This window comes from Asparagus officinalis, chromosome 4, assembly GCF_001876935.1.
Source record: "Asparagus officinalis chromosome 4, Aspof.V1, whole genome shotgun sequence".
NCBI lineage: Eukaryota > Viridiplantae > Streptophyta > Magnoliopsida > Asparagales > Asparagaceae > Asparagus > Asparagus officinalis.
The window spans coordinates 139,940,497-139,955,420 of record NC_033797.1 but is presented as its reverse complement, the minus strand read 5'-3'; the positions used below and the strand labels follow the sequence as shown (position 1 = coordinate 139,955,420).

Sequence of the window (14,924 nt, the reverse complement as noted above, 5' to 3'; positions counted from 1 at the left end):
CCCCTCTCATTTCTCTCTCATCCCAACAAAAAGCCTAGTATTCGCGAATTTATGCGATTCCTGTGTCAACTCTCTCTCTCATCCGAGACCCTAGCCCTAGATTCTTAACCCCACATCTCTACTCTCCGATCACGATTCAGCTTCTTGAATCGAGGTCGAGGTCTCCTGCGATCGATCCTGTGCTTGAAGTCGAGATCGGAGCTATTGCCAGCGAGGTCGATGGCGACGGCGGCGGCGGCGGAGGGGGCGGCGGGGGNNNGGTCGCAGAAGGACGCGGTGTTCGCCGCCTACACGCCGTTCGTCGTCTGCTTGGCTGCGGGGAGGCTGGACGTCGAGGTTTTCCGGCAATACATTGCGCAGGACGCGCATTTCCTCAGGGCTTTTGCTAGCGCGTGAGTGATCTCGTTCTTGATCTTGTTACTGTGCGGATTCTGATGCCGCTTAGATCATCAGGGATTTATCTCTCTATGTCTTGTCTCTTACATTGTTCTTGGTAGTTATTTTGATGTTATTTTGTTGTTTTAGAGCTGAATTTGGAATCCTTGATGAAACTGCGGCTAGGGTTTAGGATCGGTGCTAATTTAAACCTTCTTGATGGTATTTAGACGAGTCAGATTCCATTTCTTAGTGAAAATTTTAGCTGCGGTTAGAAATATAAGTTGAGCGGCTTCCGGTAATCTGCACTGTTACTATTTAGTTACTGCAGAGTCGAGCTTATTTTGTGGTCTTGGTAGTATTTATAGTTATTTTCAGACCTTCAGTGTTATTTTGTGGTCTTACAAGTCAACAGGTAGGATTTAGGATCATGAGCAGATTTTGTGTTAGTTTGGATCTTGTGCTGTAACCATATAGTTTTCGTGTGTAGATTATTTGGATGGATGCTTTCCAGATAACATTTCTTTAGGAAATATACTGAGATTGTTCTTGATGGTATTTAGAGTCATATCGTACTTCTTCATTTCTTATACTGAGCTTGCTGATCTTCAGGATTGGGATTCTTGGTTGGGTTATTAAGTGTCCTTTTTGAGTCCTTGATGTAATAGGAGGCAAGGTTTAGGACCGTGAGCATGTTGCTAGTAGGGTAGGAAGTGTCTTAACACATCCAAGTTGCAAAGTGAGTTTGGTATCTCACTGAAATGAGGCAAATATATTTAAAGCAATTTTGAGATAGTTTATTTATCTTTTTAAGAACTTATTGATTTACTGATAAACATTCAACATAAAAACCGTGAATACTTTAAAAAAATAGACTGGAAATAGAAGAAGTAGGTAGTTGATTTATCATTATGAAGAAACAGCTGGAGTTGGTTATCCATAAGAAGCAGTAGCAGTAGCATCAACAACAAAAAGCAACAAGAACACAACTAGCAACTATTCTCTTGTAGTTCTCATTGTTTTGTAACTTAGTAACTTTTACTTCGTGATGCATTTCCTATACTTCACCCTTGCTCTTCAGTTAATTACATTTTTGGGATCGTCAAAAGCATTGTGTGCGCTTTTAACTTGTATTTTTTAGTCTTTGAGTGCTTGGTCATATGTGAGTTAAAACCAGTCATTTACTAGTTTTGTAAAGGGAGACGCTGTTTTCTTGCTGTATGTATAGAGAAAATTTCAGGTTCTTGATGGTGTACAGCTAGAGTATGCTGTGCCCCTTTTATCAGCTAATTACTTAATACATCATTTAAAATAACTTATGTTCTTTCACATGCATATTACAAGAAATGCACATATTTTTATGGCTCAAGTATGGATATTTTCAGATATTTCATTCAGTATATAGGAGTGCTTTCATGTTCGAATATAGGACAATGCCTTCACCATGAGAGTGACATTTGTTTGTTCGTGTATGCTAATCATATGTTATATTTCTTGGTTTTCTCCTGTTATTTAATACTTATGGCTTTTATTGATAGTCACTGTAACCCTTCTCTTATTGATAGCGTAGCTTAACCTTCTCTAGGTCTCTTGATTTTTAGATCTCTTGCTAGTCCTTGTTGGTATCTAAAGTTAGATTCAGGACCTAGATATTGATCATATGCTTTCTGAAGTTGCATTGTAATTGTTTTTTAATGGAGTCTTTGAATGTCTCCAAATGTGACGAAGGTTTTAAATATGCGTGTTTCTTTTTTGTTGTCCGATGGTGATAGCTATATTGTTTACATATATCTGTTTGAGCACGAGATTACTGACAACCAAAATGATTAACTAAATTCCCCTCTTCATTCTTGTCTAGTTTTTTTGTTTGTATTCAGAGCTAGTACATAAGATTTTCTGGCAAATTTCTTAAAGTTCTGATAGATTCCGTCTGTATTTGAATCCCTTTGGGGATTCCAATCAATTTTGTTGAAACTAGTTAGTTAATTGTTTCCAATCAATTTTGTCTTCTATTTACTATGATTATGGGGGAAATCCATTTCCATTTCTTTCTTTTTCCTTCTGGTTAAATTCCAACTTTCTGGTGGTGCTTTTAGCTAGTTTAAAAAGATCACACACCAAATTTCTACGTTCTTTATCTTGATTTTGGTAAGTTTGATGTTGTTTTGTCATTTATCCCTTGCTGAATCTTTGCTCTTAAGTCTTTAAAACTTGCCGTGCAATGAAAGGTTTTGGTACATATCTCGTCTTTCTGTCAAGTGCTGTTTTTGTCCTTATATATATATTTTTAACTCTAGATATGAGATGGCAGCTGAGTATGCTGATGATGATGATGAAAAGACGGTGATTCTTGATCTGAGGAAAGCTACTCTGGAGGAGCTGAAATTGCATGATTCAGTTATGAAAGTAAGTTTTAAGTTTATTATGATTTCTGTATTGAGGTAGTTCAGTTCTATAACACTTACTATATGATGCAGCATGACTATGTTACTAATGACTTGAATTAACATGTGTCTTTAGAGGTTAATGAAGTTTAGGGTGCAAGAGGTTTATCGCGTTAACATGAAAATGGTTACCAAAGTTTGTTGTAGAACACTAGGTTTCGACAAGCCATTCTCACCATTAACTCTAGATATATCATATATGATGTGTATTATACTATTATTTAGAATCCTTATACCTATGAAAAATTTGGGTTGTCATATTTGTGTTTTGTCGAACATTTTGTCTGTGACAATGTTATCATACTTATTTATCAAAAGGATATGCGTAGGATTCTTTGAATTAATTGCAGTTGCTTTGTTGTTCTTTTAGGATTTAAGGGTCATTTATATCTAAAGGAACAGTCAGTATATATGTCAATACATGTATTTTACAAACAAACGAATAATATAGTTTTTCCCTTCTTCTATATTTTGTTTGAATCATGAAATTTACATTTCATGTTTTCTGCTGGAAAACTACCCTTTGTGCTCAAGCTTCTAAAATCACAAGTTTTTAATTATACCTTGTTACTTAATCATGTAACTGCTCAGAGTATGATCCAGTACTGAGTATTGACTTACCATAAATTGGCTTCCTTCTGCATTTCTAAGAATACCAATTTTCTTTACATGTACAAGGTATGACCTTTACCTAAAAATAAGAAACTGACATAGATGTAAATTTGCTAGCACTCTATACTTACACCAAGAACCAGGATGATGCTGAGAACCTGTCATTAATTTTGAAGGTCTATAACTGTCTCATGACAGTGCTTAGCATTAGCTTTTTCTATTGGTTTCAGAACCAGGAAAGCTATGGGTAAGAGGTTGCAACAAAAATCTGTGCGTTTAGCCAGGGGTATTTGGTTATGCTGCGTTGAAGTCTGCAATTTACATCAAATATCGATGGATCTAGCAAACGATATTTTGGTTATATTGTGTTGAAATGTGCACACTGTGCACTTAATCATTCAAGAAAGAAATGCCGCGAGTGTTGTATCTCATGTGTATTCGGTGTTGGGAAGGATAGCTTTTCTCCTGAAATGTATCAGCGACAACAGTATACTGCAATTAACGACTTTCTATGTTTGAATCCCCCAAGTAGAAACCTGAACCACCTTGTAGCAGTAGGTCTTGTGAAACCATCACGAGCCTTGCTCACAAACACTGTTGAGAATATTATTCTGACATCCAATAAGAGTCCATAAATGACTTTCTTTTGCACTTTATATGTTATTGCCTCTCTCTATCTCTGTCTGTGTGTATATGTTCCGTCTTCTTTCATTTAGATTTTTTGCATGATTAAATTTGCATGTTTATACAATTTTGTTCTTTTGGTGGGGTGGACTTAACTTTAGGGAATTGCCTGAACTTACTGGATTCTTTCAAACCAAGGGTATTTATGTTTTGACAATACCTTATTATTATTGCATTTTTAATGTTAATCATGGGTACTTTAGAGCAAGTTGCAAATTTTTCGTGTAGCAATAGATTGTTTTTGTAAAGTTCTATGAAATCAATCATGCAGGAATGGGGTGTTGATCCAAACAAAGAGATAGCTCCCAATCCTGCAACACTTAAGTATACAGAGTTCGTTCTTGCAACAGCTAAAGGGAAAGTTGATGGAGGTAAAGGCCCTGGTCAGATTGCCACTCCTTTTGAGAAGACCAAAATCGCTGCTTATGCAATAAGTGCTATGACCCCTTGCATGAGGCTTTATGCTCATTTGGGCAAAGAGCTCCAAATGTTTCTTCCTCATGATGGAGGCGATCATCCCTATAAGAAGTGGATTGACTATTATTCATCCAAAAGTTTTGAGGTTTGTTTCAATATGTTAGGCAGTTTCTCCAAAAATTTCCTCTTACAAGATTATCACTTCTAGAACAAATTTATGTGGAAAAATTCTAAAAATAGACCACTTTTGCTAAATATTTAGCAAAATCGACCATTTTGCTAAATATTTAGCAAATTCGACCTCTTTTTGGCCAACATGTCAAAAAGAGGCCGATTTTGAAAAACGCCCACTGAAAACATACGGGACTACTAGTCCCTTATGTTTTCAAGGGCACTAATTACTGATTAGTGCTCACAGAAAACATACGGGACTAGTAGTCCCGTATGTTTTCTGTGAGTGATTAGTGCTTGAAAACATACGAGACTACTAGTCCCGTATGTTTTTTGTGAGTGAAAACATACGAGACTAGTAGTCCCGTTTGTTTTCAAGCACTAATCACTCACAGAAAACATACGGGACTACTAGTCCCGTATGTTTTCTGTGAGCACTAATCAGTGATTAGTGCCCTTGAAAACATACGGGACTAGCAGTCCCGTATGTTTTCAGTGAGCATTTTTCAAAATCGACCTCTTTTTGGCCTGTTAGCCAAAAAGAGGTCGATTTTGCTAAATATTTAGCAAAATGATCGATTTTGCTAAATATTTAGCAAAAGTGGTCTATTTTCAAAAAAAATTCAATTTATGTGAGTGTATTGTGTTTGCTAATACTGTGTCTTTTTTTCTCAAATCTGGATGGTTACAGGCAGAAACTGTACAAATAGAGGAATTGCTTGACAAACTGAGTGTTCCACTTACCGGGGAGGAGCTTGATTTAATAGAAAAACTTTACCATCAGGCTATGAAACTTGAGACTGAGTTCTTTTCTGCTCAGCCAATTACTCAGCAATCTGTAGTTCCGTTGACGAAGCTAAATGATCCGATCGAACGTCTATACATATTTTCTGGTTTTGACTTGACATGTACCATAGTCGACTCTTCCGCGATTTTAGCAGAGATTGCAATTTTGACTGCATCTAAGATTGACCAGGGTATTGCTGAGGCAAAAAAGATTTCTTCAGATATGAGAAGCTCTTGGGATGCCCTTTCAAGTAAATATACTGAGGAGTATGAAGCTTGCATTGAAGGCTTACTTCCAAAAGAAGAAGGTAGCCATATTTTATCCTTTATGCTACATTAGTTGTCAGGATTTGGTAGATAATTTATTGATGCAAGAAATTTCTTTGGGAAAGGCAACTTGCTTATACTTTTTTCCTTCTTGTCTTTTTCAGTTAAGGAATTTGATTATGAACATCTACATAAAAGTCTTGAGCAGCTTGCCAACTTTGAGAAACGCACGAATTCAAGGGTTGTTGAATCAGGAATGCTGAGAGGGGTAAACTTACATGACATAAAAAGGGCAGGGGAACATTTGAAGCTCCATGATGGGTGTAAAGATTTTTTTCAGAAGATTGTGAAGAAGAAGGAAACCCTGACGGTCGATCTTCATATCCTCTCATATTGTTGGTGTGCAGATCTTATAAGGTCAGCCTTCTCGTCAGGTAAGATTTTATACATTTACAACCACTATTGCATTACTTGTTTACATAATAGGCTTAATAGCCTCATTGTTGCTTACACGTGTTCTTTTAATCATCTTATGTAGTAAGCTTTGCCCAAAACAACAAAGAAGAAGAGAGAAAACATGAACTTATCTGTTGCTTTGGTATCTTCCATCAGAAAACAAAGTTTATATGGTGATTAAGTAATTTATTTATCAATAAGTGAAAGATCATAGTAAATGTAGTTACGAACTGCTCTACTAAAATTTGTTAAATACATGTATCGTTTTATACGTGCAGATTAGGCCTGCTCTTGTGTATTGTGAAAGTTTTCTTCCTTTTATTGCTCAAGGAAAGTTTTATGTACGTATTCTGATGTCAAAGTTTTCACTATCCTGATTAGGAAACAATTGAAATCAACCTAGTTATAAACTGGACATAGATAGCCACTAGATCACTACAGTAGATTCAAGGTTTTCTTAACATGTAGTACTAAAAAGCCACTGTACATAACATCAAGTTTTCTTCAATAGGTGAAAAAATGGGAAGTCATATATGAGGTAAGACTACTAAATTGCTGACCACTTTCTCGTGTTCGCCTCCTGAATTTGAACAGTTGAACACCATCACTTATCTCCCGCAGCCACAAAGGTGTCACGAAGTCTTTAAGAATATTGGTTGGACTGTCTTCAACCTTTTCAATGTTGAATTAGCCATGGGAGGCTGATGAATAGTCCACTACACAAAAGGGTTCTATGCTTAGCAATAGCTTGTAATCCACCTGATTTAGTTGCTTGTTAAACTTGAAATAGCAATGATTTTATAAAACGATGACTTATCTTATAAAGAATGGTCATTTATAGCATATAATTAGCAGCTTCGGAGAACCATAATGAACTGAGCTGTTGTAACTTGTAACTTAAAAGATATACATCAAACTACTCTTTCCTATGGTGATTAACTACACGATTAGCACATTGATTTACCCACTCACAATATAAGGAGATGTAGACACATGTAAAAATCTCTAATATCAGCACAGCTTCAGGTCAAAGAGGAAGTAGTTCAGAAACATCTTTTTTTAAAATGAGGGCTTCGTGTCATTCTCCCATGTTTTTGGGACTGTCAACCATGCCTGCCTTGCCTTAGCTTTAAAAGTAGAAGAGACATTAGGGACAACTGATGTGCTCCGAGCACTTATTTGTGTATTGATTTCAAGGTTATCGATAGCGGATAGCGTCGCGTAGTGATGAGGCATCGCTAAGGTTATTTTGGGTTATTACGGCAAAATAGCGGTAAAAAACGCAAAGTCAAATAGCGGTCTAATTTAGATATGTATAAATACTAAAAAAAAGAAAAATTAAAGAAAAATCTAAGAAATTTAAAAGTACATATTGGATGATTTAAAGAGATCCTAAACATAAAATAGACATGTAACCATCACGTAATACCGAAGATGACTGGAGGAGTTAAAAAGTCATCTTTGAGAAGAAGAGCTTACCAGTGACTGGACTGTCCTAATAGGAGTTCACGGTGAAGGAGGTGAGAGGAAGTATCAAGGTAGGTGCCAGAGGCTATGAGAGGTGGCTGAAGTATGCTAAAAATCACAGGAGACGGTGGAATGCAATGGTCAAGGGTTGCGTTTAATTTTAAAAAAATAAGCCTCAAACCGCTTTTAAATAGCAGTCAAAAAAGTAAATTTCGAATGCAATCGCTCACTATTTACCGTTATGACACACTATTGGCCCCTTTTGCGAACAGACATATTCCGCAATATGTCATCGTTATTGCGCGATAGCGTAGTGAGCGATAGCGTCGCGGGAAGGGGCCGCTAACGCTATTAGCGCCGCTATTGCGGAGTTATTTACCGCTATTTATAACAGTGATTGATTTTAGTATCTAAACAGATTAATCATCACAATATGGCTTTTAAAGGGTTAAAATACCAGATTAGCCTAAAAGTGACATCCTTTTACCACTTTGGCCTATAAAGTAAAGCTGGTGGCACTTTGACCTAAAAAGTGACAAATTGGCAACACAGGCCTTTCCAATCACCGGAGGCAATTTCTATGCGAAAAATTTAAGGGACTTCTTCATATATACCCTCAAATCTCCCATATTTTTGGATTTACCTTCCCAAGTTCTTAAATTTGTAAAAATACTCCTCTCCCTCCCTTTCCACCATCTCCTCCCTTCTTCCCATCATCTCCTCCACTCTTTTCTCCCAATCATCAACCTCCCCTCCTTTCCCTTTTTCCACATCCTATTCTTACAATCTTACCTCTTCTTAACTTCTTTAACATCTCTCTCTTATTTGCCCTCTCTCCCCTTCCTAATGCTTCAAATTGAATGTTTGATGTTGGGTCTGAGAAGGAGGTTGAGTTTTTGATAGAATATTTGATGTGGGACTGAGAGTAGGAAGAGGACGAGGTTGGATTTTTTTTAATGATTGTAGGGTGAAGGGGAGTCGATGGAGCAGGGAGGGAGGAGTTGGAGAGACAAGGGAAGGTTGGGGATTGAGAGGAGAAGAGAATGGAGGAAATGGCGGAAAGGAGAAGGCAAGAGTGATGATATGGAAAAGGAGTGGGAGAGAGAGGAGGTAAGGTTGGGGATCTGTAGGAGAAGAGAATGAATGAGATGGTCGAAAGGAGGAGGGAGGATATGGTGGGAAGGAGGAGGGAAGGAGGAGGGAAGGTGGGGATTTGTTTTTTTGGGTGGTTGGGTGGGGGTATTAATCTGAAAAATATGGGAGATGGAGGGATCTATATGCAAAAATCTCTTAATATTTTGCTTAAAAATTGTCTCTGGTGATCGGAAAGTCCTATGTGTCGCCAATTTGTCATTTTTAGGTCAAAGTGTCGCCGGTGCCCCTATTAGGCCAAAGTGGTTAAGGGGTGTGATTTTTTAAGGCCAATATGGTATTTTAGCAGTTTTTAAAGGGTTCAACAACTTTTTTTAACTTTCTAATACTTTCCTGTTTACAACCTGGAAGTTAGTAATTACAGTTAGAATTTGTCAAATTCAAACCCTTGTATTTCTTGTTGAATGATACTGGGAGCTAGAGTCAGTATCAAAGAGCTGCATGTTTTCGCATAATAGTAATATTTAGCAAGCTTAATGCGCTGTATTCAGAAGTTCAAACAAATCTTTTTGAGCTTTGCCATAATGCAACTGCAGACTTTGTTATCTTACGTTTTATGATATTGGATGCCCAGGAACATTTCCTTTTTTTTTCTCCAGCTGTCAACATATATGCCATGAGGAGAATCACACTTTTTTTGGTCATCTCATGTGAAACCAACTTCATTTAACTAATTGTATACTGGTTTTTGCTGCAATTCTTGTATGTAACCATATTATATTGCCCATTTCTCCAGTGGGCTGTCTCAATGAGCTTTCCATACACTCGAATGAATTCAACTTTGAAGGTTCTATTTCAACGGGAGAGATCGACATAAAGATGCAGTCACCGGTAGACAAGGTCGAAGCAGTTAATAACGTCTTGAATCAGAACAGCAGCAACAAATATTTATCTGTCTACATTGGGGGCTCAGTTGGCGACTTGCTGTGTCTACTAAAAGCTGACGTCGGTATTGTTGTGGGATCAAGCGGAAGCTTAAGGAGAGTTGGGAAGCAGTTCGGTGTTTCTTTTGTTCCACTCTTCCCTGGTGTTGTAGCTAAACAGAGGGAAGGCTCTGCATGGAGAGGTTTATCTGGCACTCTCTATACTGCTTCAAACTGGTCAGAGATACAGGCTTTTGTTCTGGGAACATAGGAAATTCTTTTAGTCGTTACAGTATTCTTGCCTTGTTTTTACGTGCAAGATTTTAGGCATTCTTGTAGACAAGAAGATATAGGTACTAATTTTTGGCTCATTTTAAAAGAAGCCACAGTTCAACTGCCTCTCAGTGTCATCCTCCTATGTTTGCTTTAAAGTGAAAAAAAAAAATTCCTGCTAGTCTTCCTGCTGATTTCAGGTCTATCTTCGACTAACTATAATGTGCATTTATGTCCAGTTGTGATTGCCATGTTTTACAGTGGTTCATATTTTACATTATCTGCAGGATTTGATGACATCGTAGGCAACGAGAAGAACTCCCAATAGCTTTGGTCTAATGCATGTATTGGTTTATCCTTCCTTTACGCTTGAACATAAGTAGGCATATTCCTGTAATCAATTTGTCATGTAATCAATTGTATGAAAGATAAGAGTGTGTGAAAATAATGTGTCAGTTTCTAGCTGAGGGGACTCATAGAGATGTTAAAAACAGGTCAATTCGATTGTTTCAGTTGAGAGTCTCTCTGTCAATACGGGAGCTCAATTTGATTGTTTCAGTTGCAAACCTGATCGGTAAAAATGCTCAATTGTAAAAATGCGACTATTATTAGTATTCTGTGACGAGCTAAAATTTTAAGATGAATTTGTTTCTTTTTCCATCTGATCTGGCAATTTTTTCTTGTTGATTCTTGTGCTGAGTGCCCAGGCTATCTTTCGTTTGCTTCCTAACGTCAGGAGAAAATTACCCCGTACTTGGGAAATGTTCTTTCTTTGCAGGATCAAGAGTATTTTGAGGGTTAGGCTCAACGGTAGTGATCACCGTTCTACCTTATACTGTTTTTCATCTTCAGTTGTTTAAGTAGTTTATTTGTTTTTAGACTTTCTTTTGGTGATCACCATTTTATCTTATACTTTTTTTAGCTTCAGTTGTTTAAGTAGTTCATATGTTTTAGACTTTTTTTTGAGCCACTTATGGCCTTTTCAGACTGTGATGTATTTCTTGCTCTTTTCCATTGTGCATAGGTGTAGTTGAACTCTGTATATCTGGAGCTCTCTTTATTTATAACCATTTCTTCCTTTAGCTATCTTAGTTGCATGCTTTCTCGTTATGTTATATATCTGTGTGTTGGGCGATCTATAGAGACGTGAATGTGATCTATAGAGACAAAATCAAGCACAAGTTCATTTTTGTTCTATGTATTATACCAACTATAGGAGACAAAATCAAACACAAGTTCACACAATGACGAACACAGAAACCATTCTGGGGGCGTAATTTCCCATTTTATTGGACAACTTCAGGTCATCATACATTAAAAATCTCACTTTTTATCAATTAGTAAAAGTATCACTTTTATCAATGAGCACCTCTTATAGATGCATTCTCTGTCAAAGCAGAAAAGCCTCCCAGCAGCTACCGCAAAATCCTTCAGGAGGTAATAAAAGACCCAACCAAACATTTGAAAAAAAAAAAAATCATAAAATCATCTCCGAGTCCAAAGCTTGAGCTCCAACAATCAAGTTCATTCGCTCACCGCTGAGACAGTTGAGATGTTGACAGGGTTCATGTTCGCTCTCAGTGTAGGATGATATGGATCCCAAAAATGCATGTAAGTCTCTGTTTGGAAAAAAGTTAGATGCCACAGTGCACAAGTCCAATCCCCTTGTATATATGGCCCTTGTCCACAACATACCACCTTCGATGTCACAAAACCTGCAACAAATTCTAAGTGTTTATGTCTCCAAAGCTTTTATGCAGAATGTTTATCAACCAATCATCAAATTTGAATCGGAAATACATTTTCTCAATGTTTTTAACGACATCTCGCAATATCCTTTGCAATTAAAATGCGGATTAAAAAAAGAGAGAGATTGTAAATTGATTTCCTACATCAAATGTTGGATTCAACATTTATTACTACGATATTCACAGCAAACCAAACAACTTCAGAGTTAGGGGTAAATTCTTCCAAACAGTAGTTCATACCATGGAATATATAGAACATTAGTAAAATCATGAGGCTTATTTCAAATATCACCACAAGTAACCTACGAGGTAATCTAGACTATCGAAATATACGCGATAAATCATAGTTTACAAAGTTTTTCCTCAACTAAAGAAGTTATCTTTTGATTAGCTCTCGCCTCTCGTTCAGCTGTTATCCTCAAATATTTAGCATTGGATTGAATAATGTGATCCATCTAAAAAGCAAGTAATTAAAAATCACATCAAACAAATCATCAAGGAAAGTTAGTAATGACCTGGAAAAAGTTTAGGCTGATTAATTTGTATGTTTTTGGATGTTAGATCTACATCATAAAACTTGAGATCTAAAACCATATAGCCATGATTAATTCAAAGAGATTATCAATAATCATAAGAGCGGAAGCTTATACCTGAATCCATAGATTGATCTTTATTTTGGGTTTTGGATCTTCTAACCTTAGGGTTTCTCTAAATCCGAATTTCTCTAGCTAGATGGGGGTGTAGAGAATTAGAGAATGTAACCCTAGGTTAAGGACCATAACCCCTTATTTATAGATGTTGTACTTTTGTAATTTAGCCCCTCAATAAATCACAATTACAACCTGGTATCTGCACATATAACCCCATGACTTATTTAAATACCAAATTAACCCAACTTAATTGATCACTTTAGTGGGTTATCCTGAAAGATAGCAATACACATTGATTAATCATATGTGCCCACAAATAGATTTATTAGATTAAATCCAACAATCTCCCACTTGGGCACCATATGATTCTTTAAACTGTGTATAACCTTATGAGCTCAAAAATTGCTATCACTGAAATGGTATTTTCGAACAATCTCGTCCATTGACTATATCAATATAGGATCAAAGCGGCCTTCGTCACATTTATCGTGACTCGACCCATCAATGGTCACATATACCAATACAATCAAACGACATAGATCAATCATGGATGTGCAGCATGAAAATTACATGCAATGTGATCAGTACATGTCTATTTTCAACTGGTCCTCCTTAGTGAGGTCAAAACCAAACATAATGTAACAGAGTGTCTTAACTGAAAACTTTATTCTGATCAGACAATACAAACAAACATAAAGCACCACAAATACAAACTCCCACTAAAACATAATATCCTCAAATAATACCACACCCATATGAGCAGTATGCTCATGAAAGACCTTAGGTGGCAATCCCTTAGTAAGAGGATCAGCTAACATGGAGTTTGTCCCAATGTGCTCTATGGATATCTGTCCACTCTGTACCCTTTCTTTCACAACCAGGAACTTAATGTCAATATGTTTTGACTTAGTTGAGCTCCTGTTGTTATTGGAATACATTACTGCAGATTTATTGTCACAATATAACCTTAGTGGTCTTTCAACATTTTCCAAAATGCGCAGTCCCGTGACAAAATTTCGCAGCCATATTCCCTGATTGGATGCCTCATAGCAAGCTACAAATTCTGCTGCCATAGTGGAGGAAGCTACTAGTGTTTGTTTGACACTTTTCCATGATATAGCTCCTCCTGCTAACATATAAATGTAGCCTGATGTAGACTTCCTGCTATCTTGGCATCCAGCAAAATCAGAGTCCGAATACCCAATGACCTCTAATTTCTCTGATTTTCTGTATGTGAGCATGTAATCTTTTGTTTTCTGAAGATACCTCATAACCCTTTTGACTGCTATCCAATGATCCATACCAGGGTTGCTTAAGTATCTGCCTAACATCCCAACAATGTACGCAATATCCGGACGCGTACATACCTGAGCATACATTAGACTTCCTACAGCCGAAGCATAAGGAATCTTCTGCATTTCCTGAATTTCAAGGTTACCTTTAGGGCACTGATTGAGACTAAACTTGTCTCCTTTAGCAACAGGGGTGTCACCTGGTCTGCAATCTTGCATGCCAAACCTTTTAAGTACCTTATCGATATAGCTCTTTTGTGATAATCCAAGAATACCCCGAGAGCGATCTCGATGTATCTGGATCCCTAATATAAAAGAGGCGTCCCCAAGATCTTTCATCTCAAAATTCTTTGATAGAAATCTCTTGGTTTCGTGCAACATGCCTATATCATTAGTGGCAAGCAAGATGTCATCCACATACAGAACCAGAAAAATATACTTACTCCCACTGAACTTGTGATATACACAGTCATCAACAATGTTCATCTCAAAACCGAACGAGATAACTATTTGTTGAAACTTATGATACCATTGACGAGGAGCTTGCTTGAGTCCATAGATGGATTTCCTTAATTTGCAGACCATATTCTTTGGGTCTCCCGACACAAAGTTTTCTGGTTGCACCATATAGATCATCTCATCAATGTCTCCATTGAGAAATGCAGTCTTAACATCCATCTGATGTAACTCAAGATCATAATGAGCAACAAGTGCCATGATTATTCTGAAAGAGTCTTTCGATGAAACCGGAGAGAAAGTCTCTGTATAATCAATGCCTTCCTTTTGAGTATAGCCTTTAGCCACAAGACGTGCCTTATACCTCTCCACATTACCGTTTGCATCCCGCTTGGTTTTAAAAATCCATTTACAACCAATTGGTTTTGCACCTTCTGGTAATGGGACAAGTTCCCAAACCTTATTGTCTTGCATAGACTTGTACTCTTCATTCATGGCATCAATCCACTGTTGAGAGTTAGAACTTTTCATGGCCTGAGAGAAGTTGATTGGATCATCTTCTAACATTCCACTACTTTCCTCATGTTCTTGGAGAAATACAATATAATCATCCGGAATAGCATTTCTCCTTTCTCTCGTGGATCTCCTTAATGGCACTGGTTCTTGAGGTTGTTGAGTTTGTTCTTCTGGAACAGGGAGTTGTTCAACATTATCATCTTGAGGTTCCGGATTTACTTCTTGAGCAACAACAGGTATAGGAACCTGAATATTGTCAAAAGTAACTGTATGGATTGGATCTGAAGCCAATTCC

General features: G+C 37.2%; 1 protein-coding gene across 1 annotated transcript; it reads left to right on the top strand.

The window, feature by feature from the left end:
• On the top strand, window positions 220-10,581 carry LOC109839392 (bifunctional TH2 protein, mitochondrial-like). The gene is made up of 7 exons (XM_020407816.1): window positions 220-392; window positions 2,673-2,781; window positions 4,387-4,677; window positions 5,395-5,797; window positions 5,921-6,190; window positions 9,568-10,167; window positions 10,255-10,581. The coding sequence occupies exons 1-6, from the start codon at window positions 220-222 to the stop codon at window positions 9,963-9,965; spliced, it is 1,644 nt and encodes a 547-aa protein (XP_020263405.1). The 3' UTR covers window positions 9,966-10,167; window positions 10,255-10,581.